This window comes from Aythya fuligula, chromosome 10, assembly GCF_009819795.1.
Source record: "Aythya fuligula isolate bAytFul2 chromosome 10, bAytFul2.pri, whole genome shotgun sequence".
Lineage (NCBI taxonomy): Eukaryota > Metazoa > Chordata > Aves > Anseriformes > Anatidae > Aythya > Aythya fuligula.
The window spans coordinates 6047719-6069029 of NC_045568.1; the positions used below are offsets into that span (position 1 = coordinate 6047719).

Consider the following 21311-nt stretch of genomic DNA (forward strand, 5'->3'; position numbering starts at 1 on the left):
ATCTGCAACTTATACCAGCTTTGAACTCGGATCACAGCAATTCATCCTATGACAGAATCTACGGTGGCATGCTTTAGTTGCTTGTCAGCGGTTATGTAGGAAATTACAACAAATCATAATTCTTTCAACAAATCTTTACCACATTTGTAACAAACAACTAAGGCTAAATGCAAAGTACTTACACCAGGGACCCTGCCTTGGTGCTGCACCTAACTCTTCTTATTGACGTACCAGAAAACCAAGGCCTGACAGCTCCGAATGGTACCACAGACAGATTCTCTCTTCCTTAGCTCAAGTACCACAGTAGTAGGCTATCTGAATACAAGATCGCTTTTTAAAATTATTATTGTTACTATTTTACCAATTCTGTAATAAAGAGAAAATTCAATAAGGGATCTTCAGATAAAGACTGAAACACCATCCCTACTTAGTGCTTCTGTGCCATGTTTTCAGCAATTTCCAGTCCATACCTTCTCACACTGACCACAGTAAGGCTGGGAGAACTGAAAGGGTTTTTAGTTACTTTCTGATCTGAAAAAATGCTGTCACGTTACTCCCATAATCATTCGTGTAAGCTACAGTTAAGCTAGAAAAGTGAAGATACAATTGCAGGCTTTCATAAATTTTGAGTGACTACAGCTTAATTAGTAGGCTATTTCATTAAAAAACTAATTAGAAATGCAATCAGGTTGCAAAGTTTGTCCAACTATGTTTAATCTATTTCCATCAAAAAGGATACCTATAAAGAGTGCAGCTATTCTTAAGGGACAATAAACTTCTCAGTCATTAATAGTAATAAAAAAAGCAATGCAGTCAAACTCATTTTGCAAAGGTTAATATAGTCTGAAAAGCATTTATCCCAATTTTCTCATTTTCAGGACATGTTGAAGCCCCAGAGAATCCAAAAATATATATTTTTTGAGAAGCTAGATATTATTCTTGTGACACTTTAAGAGCTCAGGTCTCTTCAAAAGCATAAAAGTAGGTTTGGGGAAGGATGGAGTCCCCAGCATTTTAACAAACCAATAGTGAATAACACAAGCAGTGTCAATGCTGACTTAAGAAGTTACACCCCAAACCAAATGGACATTAGTGAAGGACACAGGAAGTAATCCTTAAAAGTAACGTCCTTTTTTCTTCAAAAGCTGGATTTTAAAAGCCATCTTTATGGAGTGAAAGCCATTGAGAACTCAAACTAGTTACAATGAAAACACATGCTGAAAATATGCATTAATATGATTTTAAAAATAACTTAGTCATACTAAGGTCACTACTCATGGCCATATTCCCCTACAAAAAGATTCTCACAGTCTCTGAGACCATACTGTTTCAACAGAAACTCTGAGGAATCTGTTTCATACATAATTATGGAATTATGCTGAGACTCAACAAGTGCCTAGAAGACCAAGTGATACTTTAATTCCAAGCACACTGAATACTGCCAATTCAGACAATCACTGGTGTTCCCAACCAACAGCACCTCTCACTTGTATCCCCACCACCCAACATGTCCATAAGACAATACTTAGAGCACAAATACATACACGAAGTAGGGTTCAAACATTGTACTAGCTCTTATGTCTCCTGGATGTGCAGAGGTGATCAGTTTCTTCGTGAAGTTTTGCTTCTTCAGAAACAAAACTATCTCAGCTAAATACTTCCTTTTCATAATAAGATCATTACATTTTTCCTATGTTCATGTGAAAATTAAGCATGCAGGTCTACTGTCAGTCATCAAAACAGTAAAAGCATCTTGAGAAAGCTAATTAAAGCTAAGAACAAACACTTTCACCCCCTCTCCAGTTTATTTTTCCCCAAAAGAAGGATCACAGTATGTTCTGTTATGGAAAACAGAAAGCAACACTTACTAATCCACAAAATCATCTCACATACCAAGACTGGGCATGTGCTTATTAGCAAGCCAACACTGCAGCATTTTTGGGCTGTCTCTATCATGGATCACTAACCTCATATTTCAACATTTACACTGCTTGTACCACGTAAGCAGTTATGCAAAAGCTGCTCATGGAGAATTTAATTGCTAACTACTGTCCATGAAGAAACGCAGCCTAAGCTGTAATTGTTCTGTTTCACCTGAAAGTTGAGTCACCTTTAACACCAATTTCATATGCTAAGCAAAGGCACTCTGGTAGAACCCCACTTTTTCCTGAAGTCCTCTTCTGCAAAGACTGAACAACCAAAATGGAACACAGTACAGCTGAATGAGGTTTTAGCTTCCACATTTTCCCCATCTGGTCTCAGCTTTCCAAGCAGTGGTTAGTTATAAGAGGGGATGAAAACTGAAGGTTATGGAGGTAGAGAGGATAGGATACTTTTACACACCAGAAGTCTATAACAGACTCAAAATGGCTACCATCTCTAATAGCTCCCTCTTACTGCTAATTTGGTAATGTATTTAGGTTATTATTTAAAGCTTACCTTTTTTTTTTTCCTATATTTTTTCACATTCCCTCTAAAGAGAGATTTAATTTTTGGCATTCTCAGGCCATTTTTATTTAAACCTCTGAAACACTGGATTTACTTGCGGTTACTTCACAAAATAGGGCATTTGTGTTTGTTTTTTCTGTTTTTTTTTTTTTTTTGCACTTTTTGTTATTATTGTTGACTTGGTTTCCCCTTCAAAAGCACCTGTGACAAAGTATCCGTTTTCCCTGTAATAACTAGATGAGAAGAAAAATACTTTATCTATGAATTAATTTACTTTGCAACAATAAATACCCAGAAATTAGCTGTCTAAATTCTTCTCTAATGGATCTTGTCTGGGAGGCTTAGCTATATAGTTTCATGCTTCCTCAGGTTGAAGATTTCCTTTGCAATTTCTCTCATGCTGAATTTCTTAGCATTGTATCACACAATTTGAGGATACTTTTAACAATCCCATAACATAATTCACTGTAAACTTTACGAATCTAACTTCACTGTTAGATTGCACTCAACCTTAACTGCACCCTGAAATGTATTTCTCATGGAACTCTACGCAAGCAAAGAATGCCTTCTCAGACACAAGAAAGGAAGAAGGTGCAAACATGTTCATGCACAAGGTTGACGTGCAATTAAGTACGTTATCTGTTCATGCCAGGAACACTGTCCCATTGCTCTACCAGTTGGAGGACTGTTTGTGAAACCTAAGATAAAACACTATGGTTACCAGTGCCATTCCAGTAGCACTGCCTCAAAGACAGAATGGAAATATGATGTGAAGTTAGCACAGCAACAGCAAGAAATTGCTTTGTAGAGATCCCTCCTTGTAAAGGAAAAAAAAAAAAACATGCAGGAGACATTACCAGTAACATTGTGCGTTATTCTCCAGTAGCTTCTCCACCATGTGCTCTACTCTTACAAACCAGCTCGGCACAGCTTTGTATATTAATGGAGTATCTGACCTGCAGAGGGAAGGTGATGGAAGAAGGGAAAACACGTTAAAAAAAAAAAAAAACACATTTTTTTAATAAAGTACACCTTAAAATGCAGTTTTATGCAATTCTATACGGGACCGTTTTCTCTGCACAGACAGAATTCATTGTACTTCCTGATATATTATCACAGTACCAGAGGTTGTTTTGTTGTGGGTGGGGTGGGTTTTTTTTTGCTTGGGAGGGGGACTTTTTGTTCTGTTTAAATACAAACTGTTACACTCACACAGGCTACTATTTTAAAATAAACTGCTAAAAACTAAATAAATCCCTCACCCAGCAATTTAAGGAATTTTCATAGCAAGAGAATCGTAATAACAAACTATACTTGAATTTTCAATGTGTGTTCCTTTGCAGGACAAAAATATGAACTTTGCTTAATTTTAAAGTGAGTCATTTAAGGCTTCCAGGTGAGCTCATTCTATATTTTTTTACATCAGTATCTCCAACCTAAAAAGCCAGAAATTATTTTATCATCTTCTTTCAATTTGTATTTAATAAAATAGTAAAGTAAAAGATGGACCAGCAGTACCCAGGGTTAACTAGATGAACATCCCATTCCAGGAGGAGAAAGAAATATCCAGATAAACATATAAAAGCTTTAAGTCAAAGACATCTTAATATATTCCTTACTTCAGCATTTAAGACAATTCATACAAAACCAGCATGGAGTGGGAGCAGATTGAAAACTTGGGATTATTTGGAAACAGGAATGCTGTGCTCAAGTGCAAACATTCTAAGCCACAAAGTTTCACTTCTTAACTTAAGAGTCCTAAAACCTAAAAAAGAGAATAGGTAACTCCTCCTACAGCAGCAAGCCCATAGTGAAAATAAAGCACACTGAAAGCTACAAGGTACTCCAAAAGTATTTCAGTTCTGAGCATCTTGTTTCAGATGTGCTGAAAAACGAATTGCCATCAAATACCAGATTTTGAACTACTGGAAACAAGAGCAAGACCTGAGAACAGTTTTTGAGTCTTAAAGTGTAAAGAGACTGCTGGGACAATAACTGGTACCCAATCAGTATCAGAGGCAAGCAGATGAAAATGTAAACATTGCCCAGGCTTTCAACCTATCATTGAGTTTCTAATACTTGATAACCGTTCCAAAGCACCTGGAGAGAACTGCTACCGCCTACATGAAAGGTAGTGAGAAAAGGGCAGGTGGCAGTTTCCCTAAATATGTTCATTCTTGTAGCTGTACAGCCAAGCAGTGCCTCAACAGGGAGATAAGTGTATATTTATATATATACACATACACACTGAAAAACTGCCCAACCAGTAATATTTTATACAGGTCTGCCCCACGTGACTGGTGACAGTTGGGGAAAACGGACTGAATTCTTTACAGCAAAAGTGGCTGAGAAATCCCCATTACTGGGCTGTTTTCCATCAATACAAGACAAGGGAAAAAAAGACCCAGCCAGACCTTCAAGCAGAGATGGGTGCCGAAAAAATTCCTTTCTGCCTAAACATTCTTCAGTCTGAACTTACGGTTATTTTCTTTCCCCATTCTTAAATAAGCTAAGTCAGCTTAAGGAAGACAAATAGGTCCTCCTGAAGGCCAGAACTGATTCCCCTACATCGTATGATAGTTGAACTACATCTGCTACACCTTCTCAGTCCTAATTAAAATTACTTACGTATATATGCATATAGATGTATATTCATGTATCAAAGAATGAGCAAACTGAGTAAAAAAAAAAAAACGAAGAAGAAAAGGGCAAAGCACAAATGTGACCACCCTGCTCAGGAGTCAGTTATGCTGGTGAAGCTGGCTCAGGGAATACGTTATCTGGAAATGGTTGGCAGCCAAGGCAGTACTGTGCAGAACACTTGCTTGTTTTCATATTCCCTCCTACACATTCACTTCTGGACAATGTCATGCGGTCTATGGAGATGCATGGCTGTTTGGTCTGATTTAGTACAACCACTCCTAGTGCTTCCATAACACTGTCCTTTGGCTCCAACTTCAGATCTGTAATTTTTCAGTACCTCACAAAGGACCAAGATTGATGTAGTCAATTTACTGACAGTACAAGCTCAAAATAGAAGGCAAAAATGCCACAATTGCAGTGAAGAAAATCAATTTAAAACATAAAATCCCCTTTTCCACGTTACCTTCCACCCCCTGCCTCTCAACATAATAGTGCTACTCACAAAATTCAGAGAGAATCCCACAAATAAAACTTTGTACTGTAGCTAACGTTTGCACGTAATCATAGAATAGCTTGGGTTGGAAAATCCAAGATCATCTAGATCCAATCCCCCTGCCACAGGCAGGGGCACCACTCACTTCTGGAGGTAGCTGCACCTAACATTTCCTGTAGTCTTCAAAGAATACTTACATCAATGGATCTATGTATCTTATGTATCTTATGGTAAAATTGAGCTGATGTTGAACAAGTAAATATTTAAATGGAGACAGTAGGTTCAGGCAAAATGCTGGGATGATTAAACAGTGGAAAGCACCACACCAAGGACACGAGTTGAGAGCAGATAAAACATAACAAGAACACCTTATTTTGGCAACATAAGAATATTCAGTCTCTTGCTATGACAAGGAACTTCACAGTACACGCCAAAGCGTGACAGAGTCACCTACCCAGTCTCACAGCATCACCCCATCACATGCAGAGATGAGTTCTGATACCCAGGACCAGCACATCCTTCAGGGAATGCCAGTGGTAGTGTGCTTGCATAGGAGTGTGTCCTTTAGAATTTTATCAGAGGTGGCATGGTATCTGAGCAAGATGCCTGTTCCTTAGCAGTGGCACAAAATTAGCTCTCTGAAATCTTTGTAGATGAAAAGATCTGAGAGCATTTTTTTTTGTGTGCACTATACACGCCCAGTAATTTCTCATACCTGTTTTGGACTATATTTTTTTGCAATTTAGGAAGCAAATCACACATAACTGACCGTGTGCCATTAAAGAATGCTTCTTGGCTTTGCTTTGTCTGGCTTAAAAAGATAAAGCTCTGTATCTGCCTGTGACAGAGCTTCCCAATATTGCCTCCTAACAGGCTGGCACACAGCAGTTACAATGGACAGATGCTTCAGCTTGTTACTTTTGCTACCTTCCCGAGTTGCTAAACTGCTATCTAGACCAGATAAGCATTCAGGCTGTCAAGATCTCACATGTCCACAAAGCAGATTTTGCCAGTGATTTCCATTTGCAGCAATTCCAGTAAGAGGAATTCTAGCTGAATGTTGTCTACTGTGTATTTACCAGTGTCATGGTTTTCCTCTAAAGTTTCAATGTTAGTTGACAGAAGATTACTACATATCTTACAACAAAACAATAAGGAGAAGGACCCTAATTTGATGTGTAAAAAGAGGAAATAACATTCAGTACTCAACAACTGCCTGGTTCCAGGGAAAAGCAGGAGCAATAAATAGTACATTAAGTAGAAGGGCCCAATTTCAAAGTTCTTTTACTTTAATCAAAATAACTTGTAACTATGTTCGAAGTCAAAAACTACTCTTCTACTTTTAGCATATTCCAATTATGGGTTGATTTCTGATGGCAGTGAAATGAGTTTTTCAAGTAGATTCCATTATTCTGCTCTTCCCACCAGATAATTTGCTGCTAGGTGCTGCCTGCAACTTATCATCAATCAACAAAAATGTCAACAGTGTGGCAAGCCTAAGTATGTTCTACAGAATCAGCACTTCTGCACTACTAGCTTGTCTCCAAAGGGCATGACTATATATTTGAGTTACTACATAAAGAAAATAAAAGTGCTGCTTGTTTTTGGCTGCCATTTATCAAAAACTGTCCCTATTCACAAAGGACATACCACAGAGTAATTCCCCTTCCTCCCTCAGCTAGCTCCTAGTCAGGAACAAGGCAGTCATGCTATTCAATGGCAAGTAAAGGTTATTCTTGCTGTAGTTGAAAGATAAATGCACGCTGCTAAAACACCTCACCTAGTAGCGTTAGAGCAAGACACAGAGAAAAGCTTTGATTCACAACCATTTCAGTACTGGTGCTGTACACATCAGATATGACTAAAGATGTTCCAAGTGGCTTCAAATCTGAAATCAGATTTTATTTATTATTTTTTTAAAGTGTGTCTCACCTTTTAAAAAAATAGTTTAATAAAATATTCCTAATAAAAGACTTTGGAGGTGTCTTTTTTTTTTTTTTTTAAATAATTGACACTATTGAGTCTTTTTTTGTATATCTCAATTTTGACAACAATTACAAGAGCAATTTTCAGGACACTGAACAATGTCAAGCAACTACTCCTTAGCAAATCATTATTAATATCTAGTGGGGCAAACTGGGAAAAGCTATTTTGTAAGGAAAAACCACCCGCATAAAAGTCAAATCAGCAATCACCAGATAGACATTTTTGTCTCAATAGAAGATGAAAGCAATAAGAAGTACTAACAATGATAGTTATTCTTCTTCAAACACGCAGTTAAAGCCAGAGTGGATACTAATAAAAACATGCTTCATTTCTAGATTAAATTTGCCTAGCCTTCATTTCTCTCCTCTGAATATTTTTGTTTGTTTATTATTCTGAGTGCCCATGGAGACTTGCACACAGTTCCCCTTCAACATCTGCAAAGAATTCCCAATCTGACAAGGACGGCTGGTGACAAGCCACTATGCTGAACCAACTAGCAACATGCAACTCTGAAGAACAAGTTCAAACTCAAATTTAAAAAAAAAAAAAAAAAAAAAAGTAAAATCTTAGCTGAAAACAATTTTCAGCACTAAAATTCCTGAGACTTATGGAAAAGAAATCCCATTTAATTGACTATGAAAGCAAAACTGCAGCCCCTCTGATTCAGTACTCTTGATTCCTTTTACTTTTAATCATGTTGAAAAAAATATTTCAGCAGGTTAAGGGAGGATGGGAAAGGAAGCAAACCTGAAGAAACTATTCAGTCACAGCCCGCAATCTTAAAGCCATGCACACTTCTCTCCTTACCTCCAGCAGAAAGGATAGCTGTGTTTATAAGTACTGCTGTGAACCAGTCTGCCTTTCTCCTTCAGTAATTTAATGATGTTCTTATCTGCATCCTAGAAAGACAGAACAAAGTTTTCCTTGGGTAACAAATTTCACTATTTCAGTAAGCTACCATAGAATTCAATTCCAAACAAAAAAGACCCCTACAAATAATCCAGTATCTACACATACAAAAGTGGAAAAAAAAAAAAAAAAAAAAACCTTGCACAGAATCCATGTATTTATTGAAGAGGCACTGTGAAACACTAAATTCAAAAAGTTATTTGCTCCCCAAATCCTGGTAGATAGCACCAGTCCCGTATTACCCTTAACCTTGTTTCCACATACACTAAATGGTACAAAATTCATTTTTATTCTGTAACACTGACACACACCAGAACTCACACTATAAAATATTTTAAGTTGTCTGATTGTGCAGCAGAACACAGTGCCTCTTACCTAATATTTAGACTTCATTCCTCAATGTGACCGTTACAGAAGTTGAAGCATCTTCTGTTACACCTAACTAGGCAGGATTTACATTCTAAACTGGGACTGAAAGATGTTAGAGTTAAAGACAATCTACTGGACAAATGCTGTCAAACTGAGATTAAGAAAGGAAAAAAATGTATACAAAAGGTTTTGGATATTGCAGTATTCACAAGTTAAAAAGGGATTCAGGACCCTAATATTTTCCAAGAGCCTTAAGTTCAGATTCCTATCATCAGCAAGAAGGCAATAAGAATGTAGTCTCCAGTGTTCCCTTATGTGACTCAATATACAGCAGGAAGCAACGACAGCTGTTTGAGTTCAAATACAATACAAGATTTTAAGCCTTTTACCTGTAAATTGTGTTCATAGGAACAAGCTATCAAATTGTAGCAGTGGGAAACCCTGAGTGAAAAACAGATTGTTTACTGAGTACATAGAAATTAAGAGGCACTTATTTTAAGATTTGTCTGGAACAATCTGGAGTTACTTCAGAGCTACTTTCACATGGATTCTCTTGCATTTATTGGCAAGTAAATTCATGTTGTAATGTGTCCTCCAAGTGGGGAAAATGATCAGATTTCTCTCCCAGTTCTCTTCTCAGCTAATCAGCAACAGAAAAGAACACTTCTACATATAAATTTTATCTTAAATAAAGTAGCAATTTTCTTTCTCCAATACCACTGACCTTCACATACTGTCCAGCAAAGTCAGTCACTTCAGCTGTGAAACATCCTGATGCATCAACAGGACAAACTGGCACTGAATCTTTCTGAATTATATTAAAATCCACACACACTCTGTAATCATCCTATAAAAGATACAAGTGCAGTAGATACAAGTTACAGAAGTCTAAAATATCCATTATAATATCCACTCCTGAAAAAATAAATACAAAATAAGAAATGTGATGACTGGACAAGAACAGAATATTCAAGCTTTACTACACCAAAATATACCTAAGAGAGTATGTTATTTTACAAAGTTGTACTTTTATTTATCATAGAAATTATTTTTTCTGTCAAGTACATGCATTTCTCTACTTCACCTATTAAAGGCATACGTGCACATGCTTCTGTGCACATACACATACATACATACAAATATTCAATGGCTTCAGGTTATTATTGCATAGAAAACAATCTGAAAAATAGTCATGCTCTTGTACCAGCCAACAGAGACTTGTTACTGTTAACACACAAGCCTGTATGGCATTTTTAGACAGCAAGTTGTTTTAATCAGTTTAATTCTGGAAGTACAGATGAGAAATCCCAACTTTGAATGTCTTAATCTAAAGCTTTTAAATCGGTAGTTCCCAATTTTTGTTGGTTGTAGGCAATGATACTGAACAAGAATTACATATGGACAACACCACATTTTATTTTTCTGGCCAGCCTCTGTTTAATTCTTTAATTTACAGTAGCAGTAAGGAAAAAAAAAAATAAGGACAAGAGGGTCAATTCAAAGTGGGTCAATTCAAAGTTTTCATGCATGCTAAAAAAACGTGGTATGCTCTAAAAGCAAAGAGCAAACCGAAATTACTAGGGGAACAGGACAGTTCAGATTTTGGTTTCAATTTTGAAGCCAAAGTAAAGGCATGTCTTAACCAATCATTATTCCAGATTACCTGATTTTTTGCCCTGAAGGTAAAAATCACATTATTGGGGGGTTGTAAAGGAAGGGAGATGGGGACAGTTGCAGATCAATCTCTCAACACACTTGCAGAACCACTTTACTTCCCCCAAAGAGCAAGGTCCTGTCTAAGCCTGCATCCAGGCAGGTTGCTTTTGTGCCTTACAGGTTCCTGTATTACTGCTCTGACGAAACAGGGAGAAAAACACTAATTTAAGGGCAAAAAATTGTAGGTTTTATTGTGGCATGAAATGGAACCTGCAGTGATCCTGTCTGTCTAAACCAGCTGTAGCTGAACTGTTAGCCTCCTCTTTGCTTAGAGCTCATTTACCTTTGGGGAAACAAGCACACAGCAGCTCTCAAAAGAGTTGCACTCTAAAGCAATTAGTCCACCTTGAGCAAGGAGATGATATCTGAAGCAAGTGTTCAGCTGAGCATTAGCCATAAGTGTTTCACAGCCAGCTGCACTACCCTTCCCTAGATGTAACCCATACCAGTGAGCTGGCCTTTGGAGTGACAAAGCAGGATTTCCAGCCTCCAGAGAGGAACTTTCTCCTACATCTTCTACGCTACCCACTAGCTCCTACCAGCTCCCTCAAGCCAGGTCTGTTGACCCAGACAATATTTTAAAGGGCACACTGAAACTCCTCGATAGCAATTGTGAAGCTGGCTTCAAGTGCCGATGCCTTACATGCAGGAACAAAAACCCACTTCAGTTACAGCACTCAGTTGCTCCATATACCACAGCCTCTCCTTCTCAGCTGCTGTGGACAGCCACCACAGTTATTCAGCCTCTCTTTGGTCTACCAGCTACTTTGGTCAATAGATTAACTGAGACAAGCCCGTTCTTAGTTGACCTTTCATCAGCTGTTCTTTCTGAGATACAGCAAGCAGACCGCAGTGTTAATATGTAGGCCAGATGACAGAACTAACGTCAACCACAATTTGGCAATGAACTGTAAAAGGCTTTGAAGCAGCAGCCAGCACTGAGTACATCAAAGCCTGGCACACTGACAACCTAGCTAAAACGTACTAACAAACCTTCCACTTCGCAGGACCTATAGGTCAAGATGTGGTTCAGTTTGGTTTACATCACTGAAGCAGCCAGTGATATATCAAGGGTTTCCTTTCTTTTGAAAAACTTGAACTTGAATACAAAAGCCCTACAGACTGACCTGCCATTCATTCAATTTAATGGAGACTTGCTTCAGTGACCACAATCCAGGAATATATTCAGGCACATGTAGAAATCCACAAGTGCTAAACCCCACTGGAAAACTAAAACAAATTTCAATTCTTTCCAGGACTGAGGTCATAGTGCTGTTTGTTTTTTTTTCCTTAAATGCCTGCCATGACTAGATCTCTTCAAAGATTACAAACGAAAGTCAAAATGAACAAAACAGAAGCTATTAAAAACTCATTGGTAAGAATAACTCAAAGCTTTTCTACCTGGAACTTGAAAAAAGCTAACAAAAAACTGAAGTCAAAAGGTTTACCTGTAGCACCACTTACACAAAAAACAAGTGTACTTTTGTAATGCATTGAAAAGAATATGCAACAGCAATGTATCTATGAAACATCTATGATTCATGCCAAGCAGGTGCTGGAATTACAGGGTTTGCAAGCAAGCTAAACTGCACCTAAAACTTTTAAGTTGATGAAATAATGAAACGTCTGAACAGCTCAATTTTAATGTCACGTTAATCTGGAGGTACAATGGATTTAAAAAGTTTTTATGCAGGTTTGTCTTGCTGCATGAGCTTTCATTTTGATTTCTTTTGAACCAAAGTAAGTGCTTTCTCATACTGCATCACAGCTTGTATTTGGCAAAAACATCAGACAAAACAATAAAACTACATATCCTGGAACTAAAGGTGAATTTTTAATTTAAAATGTTGTTGGAGAAGGATATATTTCTAAGCTATTATCAGATTGTCTACTAGTAAGAAGAATAAAAAGGCCTTACTTTCAACCACTATTTATCAGAAAAACTTACTTATCACTTAGGAAAGGAACAGAAGAACCAAGACAACACTTCTAAACAAATGTGCTCTTTTCCTTCCAATGGTAGCATATCCAGTTAACCCAGGTCCATATCATTCATTATAAAGTCTAGGTGCTCCACAGCTACCGCATGCAAAGTTTTGTTTGTGATCTTAGTGTACTTTTTCCTCCCACAAATACTCTATGCATTCTTTCCTTCGTAATGCATTTAACATACTGTCATGTTTTCAAAAACTCTGGTTTTAAAAAGGCAATTGCTGACTTCCCAGGAGAGACAGAAAAAAATTTTCCCCCTTCTGTGTTTACACAAGTCTTTGTGTGCTTATAACAGAATCAAACAGAAGATGGCAGATAATCCTTGCTCTAACTGGCTGGGCAGCCTTTCCAACAAGCTGTTTCCAGCAACTAGAAAATACACAACAGGACATTCCAGCAGTCAATGGAAAGCTTCTTCCAGAGTTCCTTCTCTGTTAGTAGCCTTTACTCTTCCCTTATTCCATGTCCTACAGCAAGAGTTCCTGATTCAAAGCCAGGACTGGTCCTTTATCCCTCAGTTAACTCCCTGCAATGCTCAGCGATAGGGGAATATCTGAGGTTTAGAAAATGTCATACGCTTTAAACTCCTTAAGACACCCTATCAGTCACCATGAATTTCTTCATTAACGAGTAAAATACTACACACTTTTTTTTTTTTTTTTTAAAAGATGTCACAGCTGTCTTAAGCCAGGACATCTTTTCACATCAATGTTCATCTTTACAAGACAAACAGAACACCACAACAGACGCAGCAAAAAAAGACGAGAAAAGATGGGATATTTCACATGAATACAAAGAGGTCTGTTATTAATGCCAATGGTTTCTGGAAACGATGATAGAGATTGCAGTTCAGGGACTGCTAATTGCTAGACATTGGCAGCTCTACTATTACAAGTTTTTTGAGGGCATCTTTGGATAATGGCTGAAGACAGGACACTATACAAAAAGGACAATGAGTCTGAACTAGTGCAGTTAATTCATGTGTCTAAAAATTGAACTGATGAAATTCATGAAAAATTATCCCTCTTAAGCTTTGCAAGGAATGACTGAAACAAAGAAGAATAATGTTTCTTATTAGACAAAAAAATAGAGTGCAACAAAATCCCTTCATGCTAAGGGATAAAGCCTCAGAACAAAAGCACTGGAAGCATTTTTTCAGGCCCTCCAAATGCACAAGTAACAAAATGGAAACACTGAAGAAAGGCAGCATGTTGAGCAGAACTGCAGCTACCATCCCAAATGTATCACTTACCAGTGCACCAGATCATTTGTTCTTGAGGCTGTAAATTTAGACTTTTGGAAAAGCTAAGATCAACAACACTTGGAAGATAAGGTGGCAAATTCACTTCACATACCTCAACAATAACCATTAGACATCTAAAATCCCCAATCTAGCAAACAAGTGTGACTAGTGTATGCAAGAATTCACTAGATATGATGCTTCTTATATTTGTGAGTAGCAAAAGGGATGACTGTTTAATTTCATAGTCACCCTGACAGTCAACAGTAGCTGGAAAGCCAAGCAATGTGTGTTGGAACAAAGTGGACATAAAAGATCCATAAATTATACTTACAGCACCAAAATAGGGGGCCTGATGGACAACACCTGTGCCTTCCTCCTCCTTCACATAACTGTCTACTAACACAGTAAAGGCACCTTTATCTTTGCACTGTAAAACAAAAATATGCTTTTCATATATACAGAAAAACAGAATTATTAAGAACATGGAAGAGCTACTGGTTATACTCTAGAATCAACCACCGCATCAGAAATAAATGACGCACTTTAAAATATGACATTCCTGACATTATGTATCCATTTCCCATACCTAAAACATCTAGACACTTCATTTAAACAGTATCAACTGTGATTAAATCTAAGACCTCTCAAGAAGAACCTAACAGTCAATTAATCTTCAAGCCACAGATCTTCACACTGGTCTGTGCTTAACAGAATACAAATCAGTACACTCTTGTAAGTGAGGATACAATCAAGACAGCTACAGGCATTAATTATACAGGAGTTTCCTTCCATTTTTATATGTCCACTCTACCTTCTAAATATTTAAAAAAACCTTTGTTTTTATAGTAATACATTCTATTTCCTCCAGCAATTCAAGAGAACTCAAGAAAAATTAGTGATCAGTGTGTAAATAACAAAAAATACAGATCTATTTCCTATTCCTTAATGTAAAAGTGGTTAAAAACAGTACTGCAGATAGTTACAGCTGAATTAGATGTGTTACAAAATATTATATTTGGCATGTTCTGAAGGGGGATATTTTAAGATAAGACATTCATTCTAAGAAAAATTGGTGTATGCCAATCTGCTCCTTAAGAAGTACAGCAGGACTCAAAATAATTTATCCATTCTAACCTTTACTCCCGTCGTAGTTTATCAGATTCCACTAGGTGTTTGTCCTTCCTCTAGAAATAACAGGTCCTGCTACATACAGACATTTCCTCAGCTTTGTGCTGACTTCAGCACATGCTTCAAAAACAGATGGTAGTCAGAAATGACTGAATCCCTTGCCCAAATTAACAGCTGCTTGTCCAGCAGTACTGTAATCCATTTCAACTCTTTGAAAAATTTAACCAATTTTTAATAAGAAATATGGTTGGGTTTTCTCTTCTTTTTTAAACACATCAGTTCTCCACCCTATTTCTTATTACTATATATTCTACTACAGTCCACAGTATTGTTAACTACAGTAGACTTACAGAGCACGTAAAAGGTGCACAAATGGACACCCACAAAGGCCACATATAGTAATAGTTATCTTACCAAAGGTTTTTAATTGTTCAGCAGAAATCATTATATCTGCAACTGTTATCTACAATCATTTTCTTAGGAATACAAAATCTGTGGAATTTAAAGGCAGACAAACTCTCCAGTTGAAAAGTTGAGAGCAATAACAACTACATAGAGTTTTGCTGCAATCTGAAGCCATACCACTATTTACCAGTGAATTCTTACTCTGGTTATATTTAAAACTTTAGGAGAAAATATAGAAAACAGCCTTCTCTTTTTCAACCTTTCACTAAGATTTTAAACTACTTTAATAAAATGCAGCTTTTCTTATTAGAAGACAAGATTTTATCAAATATAAAATATAATATAAACAAGGAATATAAACATTTTGACTTTTGTCTTTGCGTACTATGTCAAATACTGAACTTGTTCATCCTACTTACCTGAATGAAATATTCAAAGAGTGGTTTATATTTTTTGCCTTTAAGTGTAATGCCAGGAAACCTGAGGAGAAAGACTTAAATGAACACAGATTTAACAACTTGAAAATTACTCAGCTAGCACCAGTGCTGTTTTTCCTATCTCCTTTTCTCCCAGTCCCTATCAGATTTCGACACCATAAAGTAAGGAAAGTTTCTTCTAAATAGTTTGCTTCCCATTTCTAGATCTCTTTGACAACTTGAGCTTACACAAAAAACACATCTTAATGCATCTCAGCTAACAGAGAACAGGTACACTCCTTCCCGATGCTCTTCCAATCGGGCAACCATTGTAAATTAACATAGAAATTAAACATTAATAACAACTTATTTCTGATAAACCTATGGGCAAGGAGCTTCTGGATAAAACAAATTTTATGTTGATAACAACAAAGAACTATAGCTCAGTGTGTTCAAACAGAACTAAATAAGCACTGATCCAAAACGTCTACAAGTTTCATGTGCAGAAGATTACGATCCTGAACATTACAGGGTTTATAGCTCAGATGCTTTATTCCTTATTCTAAAATTAGGCATCTAAGCTCCCCAGAGGCATCTCAAAAGATCCAATACAGACAGGACTGACTGGGGAACCAAGCCAGACAGGAAATGCAAGACAGAGATACAGTCTGTGGATCTGGCCCTCTTCAGGCTTCTGGCTACAGATGGCAAAAATGGTAATTGGATTGCGATTCGCCAACCACAACTCTCCTGAAAGGGCTTTACATCTTCCATTTCAGGAAAAAGTCGAGTTAAAACACAACTTCATCTAATAGATGGGTTACCTCTCCAGATGTGTCACAGCTGTGATCTTTCCCTATACTCTTCCTAATTTACATCCACATCTTCCAAACAATGGTCAAACTATGCAAGCTTTGACTAATTGAAAGTGGGAAACAGCTTGAAAGCTGTTCCATGGTACAAAAAAGAAACTCAATCAATATTTAATGCCAAGTTAAAGAGCATGACTCCTCAGCTTGGCATATGCAATATCCACTAGGAAAAGGGGAGATTTCTATTTTAAGCCACGGCTTCACGGATGGTTTCAGCATTTTATATTACAAACAGCCTTAGGAATGTTTGAGGTGCTTAATCAGGATCAGATGAGAGAATAGCATCCCAGCACTCAGCCACGAAGATGTGAGAATGCTCAAACAGAACATCAAGCTCTGGAACTGCTTAAAAAAAAAGTGAAATTCCCACTTAAAATTTATTTACTTAAGTAAATTAAAGCAAAGGGTTGTGGATCACATTCCTTATTTTCCCTTTTGATTTCTAAAATATTTTATCGAAGTCCTGAACTTCAAGCTGAAAATTTGTACCTGCCTTCTTGTAACCTAAGTTATACTGGCATAACAGAGGCTAGATTAAAACCACCACAGTAATCTTTCTCTCTCAACGGATCAGAAATCTATAATGAAAAAGGAGACAATGCTGAGGTGCTGTAAAATAGTATAAAGAAATGAAGAATTTAATATGCAAATAGGCTGAAAAGGGAGGAAAGTGTTCATCAACCATTTCGCATTCACCACTGCTACATAAAAGGAGACATAAGGAGACTACTTGCTACATAAGGAGATTTACTCCAATTTTCTCTCAGAAGAAACACTAACTGCATCTGAGAGGAAAAAGGGAAGAAAAGCAGCCAAGTCGGGTTTGAAAGAAAAGCTGGGGATATTCTGATCTAGAAAGTTCAGATACAGAAAATTTTCAGTATAAGATTATTCCACGACCTCAGCCTGCCACCTGGTATGGAGCAAGTGTCATGAATCTCTCTCTCCCTTGAGGACCTAACTGCTTGAAAATTTAAAAGGGAACTAGAAGAAAAAAAAAAAAAAAAAGTGAGGAAAAAAAAGTAGAAAAAGGAAAAGCTCATTTCCATGAATTTACATACTTTTTTAGATCTAAATCTTCAGAAGATCCATTCAACTACCAGCTACCTCTTGTCTCTCATCTCATGTTTGAGACAAATGATTTATTACATAACGTAAAAAATTGTAGTATGACAAAAAAAAACGTCAGTTGGAGAAGACTGTAGCACTAATAAGGAAAGCGGAAAAAATTGCATTCTGCAAAGAGAATAAAAGTTGCCAGCAGCCTTATGTTTAGGTACATACATGTAAAAATCAAAAGATTATGAAAAAAAAGTTAGGAATACAAGTAGTCAGGGATAAAAGCATAAAAAAAAAAAAAAAACTTCTGTATGACTGTCTTACAGCAGGTACAGCCCTATTATTCCACAATTCTGATGAAGAGAAAAACACAACAAGGAAGGCTAACACATTTAATGCATACGCAGATGCAGGAAATGAATGATGGCAGCACTACTGAAATTTAATTTGTAGAATTCCACAAAAAGAACAATCCAGGAGCAAAGCATAATAGACCTACAAATGGAATGCATCTACCTTGCTTATTTTCAAGTCTAAGAAATGCATTCCAAAATAGAAAACAGGGTATTTTTGGTAGAAACATTTTTTTCCTAAACACTAAGGAAATTTCCAAGAACTGGAAAGAAGCACGGTACCTAGACTTCAAGAGGAAAATGGGGCACTGATGGACCTAAAAAAAAGTCAGACCAAAGTAACAACTTGATTCAAGTTTAAGTGATCAAACAGTTTAAATAGAGGGAGTGCTAAACACACAACATGAATTTGTCAAGAATAAGTCACGGTAAACCAAATTACTTCCTTTGTCAGGCAAGCAAGCTAGCTTAAACAGCAATCAAGCAGATAGATCCAAGTCTTAGTGTTGGCTTTTGATACTTTCCCACGTCATTCTGGCAAACACAAAATACAAAAGCATCGTAACTGGGTGACTGTATGTTTACATTTCCAGCGGTATCCTAACACTGACACTATTTGGTGTTTTTTTATTGATGAATGAAGGGAGAAAGAAAAACAGAGGAAGCAAATCTGGAGATCAGGCGTTCTGTCCACAGTGAAGAAAAGAAGCACTGAAAGACCATCTTTTTAACTGAGTACCACCTCAAATGACTACAGCACATGTGACAGATGATGGCAATTAACCCTGGGGACGGTGCAGGAAAAGAAGGAAAAAAAACAAATAGGAATTACTCAATTGTCATAGTATGAGCATAAGAGTAGAAAACAAGCAGGTGCTCTAGCTCTATATCACTACAATTCCATTACTACATATAATTTCTTAGCCTCTTTTCACATGTGTGCACATGACACAATTTTTATTTGAAAAATGCTGATGTAAAACTTTCAACTGCTTGGCGTAAAAACACAAAAATAACTACTGCCAATGAAGAAGGGCTGTCATTCACAACCCTCTAGCTTTTTTCTTTAAAACCACTGCACAGGATTGAATAAAGACAAATATTTATTATTACCCTTTTATCAGATTGATTTTTTATACAAAAGATTTAAAAGAAGCAAAGCCACATATTCTAAGAGGGCTACATAATTTAATACCTGCGTTCCCTATCCAATTTATTAAATAGTTCATATTTTTCAATCCAACCAAGATGAATAAGCAGTTTTCAGAAAGCATAACTGCCACTAACTACTTACTTGGGGTAGAGGATTTTGCAGAAGCAGTATTTGTTTTTTCTTGTCTGTTTCACTTTAAGTACTTAGACCATTTTTTAAACTTGTTCCACGTTTGCACAATTTCCAATTTTAGAGACTTTTAAATTAACAATGTTTTTCATAAAAACAATAGAAAAACAAACAAAATTGAAGGAAAAATGGACTAAGGATTTGGTTTTTGCTGCAATACAACAATCCAACGAAACTTTTATTCTATTTGGAGCTTTATATTCAGGACTTCCATTCTTTTATAGTTTTTTTTGCAAGATATACACACAAAGTATCAACACAAAGGGAAAGTCATCTTTAGGCAACAGCAAAATTCAACTTTTTGAAACACTTAACTTCTGAACTATAAAAATACCGGACATTACCAAGTATGTAATAATTCATGTACTTGCCTCTCCAGTATCTCATATTCCGTGTCAGATTTGTATAGGGCTATAAGCCTGGATTCCATCAAGATGTAAATCTTTCCTGTGGCATTATCTAGAACATAAAACAAAACAAAAAAGTTATATAAATCTCACTTTAATACCCTCATTTGCACCATTACAAAACCTTTCAGTTTATGCAAGATGGTATGTTAGCTATAAAACTGCCCAAAATAGTCTTGCTGATCGACTACTATTTTCCACCTCTTTCTTCTCCATAACATGACTACCATTAGCCATCTAACATGTTACAGGTTAAGAGAACAAAGATGTTCAGTTACTGCAGTTTAGCTGTCACATACCAGTAACTTACTCATGAGCCTGACCCCCTAGTACAGGAGGGAAAAGAAAAAGCTAGGGACAGCCAGCCACACCTTTCTGCCTTTCACATATAACGTGATTTTAAGAGGTCAAATAAAGCATTTGTTCTTGTTCATTACTTCAGCTATCAATATTTATTAGGGAACAGCCCTCAGAATGTATGCAACAGAAAATAAAAAGAGCACAGCAGCTAGAAACCATCAGCCACATGGGAAACATATCTCATTCTTTACAATAACACTGATCCAGTCCCAACAAAGCACTAAGTTTAACATAAAACAGTCTATCATACAAAATAAACGCATGTATTCAAAGGCACTGAAGAAAAATGGGTTCATTATATATGATCTTAATTTGACACTTGCCTCTCAATTTTACGTACTGCAATTCTGGGTTAACGCAAAGGGCTAGATTACTAGGTAAGGTCCAAGGAGTAGTGGTCCAAGCAACAAGAGAGACGCTTGCATCTTCATCCAGCGGGAAGCTCACAATCACTGAAGGGTCTTGAACATCCTTCACAGGCAAGATAAAGTCAAAAGGAAAGCAAGAAAACACATTTAATGCAAGTCATAGTGAAAAAATGCAAGTCAAAGTGGTTACTATTGCTGACATCTGCCCAAATCTCTCTCGCAGTTTGCCTAGTTCATCTCTGCAGTGACAGAAGTTGAAGTGGCAGCATAAGAAAGTTTGAAAAAGATGACAATCCCAACATTCTCCCATTATATCAGTGGAAACTATCAGCCTGACAAGGCCGCAGAGTTAAGGGTTAGCATTAGCACCGAGATTTTGGGAATTATCTGCCAAAGCACCAGAGAGCCGAGTGCCAGTTCCCTCGGGTACCTCTTCTAATCCCTTTTAAGAAGTCTATAATTAATCTCAACTGTCAAAACTAGCAGCAGTTTCTCAACTACTGCTACACAAAGGCTTTTTCCATCTTTTCCTCTAGAGTCAGGGAGTAGGAGGAATAGCCATCACTGCAGATGAAATATCTTACTAAGAAACCATTGTTAGGAACAAAAAATAGAAGCTTTGAGTGCTTAAAAACACAACTACATCAATACTTATAAGAGTTAAAACATCAGGGAAGAAGACCTTTAGCAGCTGCTCTATGAAATTTTGTCTTCAAATGGTTCAAAAGAATCCCCTGAAAACAATTTTTTCTTTCAGACAAAAACAACCCTAGTTGGTCACACTGTATTTCACATATTAGAG

The 21311-nt window shown here is 36.9% G+C and overlaps 1 protein-coding gene across 1 annotated transcript in view; it reads right to left on the minus strand.

Annotated features, from left to right (window-relative positions):
• Window positions 1-21311, minus strand: part of IARS1 (isoleucyl-tRNA synthetase 1) — a 101818-nt gene that overhangs the window by 59645 nt on the left and 20862 nt on the right. Inside the window, exons 8-14 of the mRNA XM_032193893.1 lie at window positions 20465-20612; window positions 19746-19833; window positions 15752-15812; window positions 14131-14226; window positions 9573-9695; window positions 8378-8469; window positions 3306-3404 (exon numbers count right to left, since the gene is read on the minus strand). Coding sequence (XP_032049784.1) covers window positions 3306-3404; window positions 8378-8469; window positions 9573-9695; window positions 14131-14226; window positions 15752-15812; window positions 19746-19833; window positions 20465-20612 — 707 coding nt within the window. The remainder of the gene's footprint in view (window positions 1-3305; window positions 3405-8377; window positions 8470-9572; window positions 9696-14130; window positions 14227-15751; window positions 15813-19745; window positions 19834-20464; window positions 20613-21311) is intronic.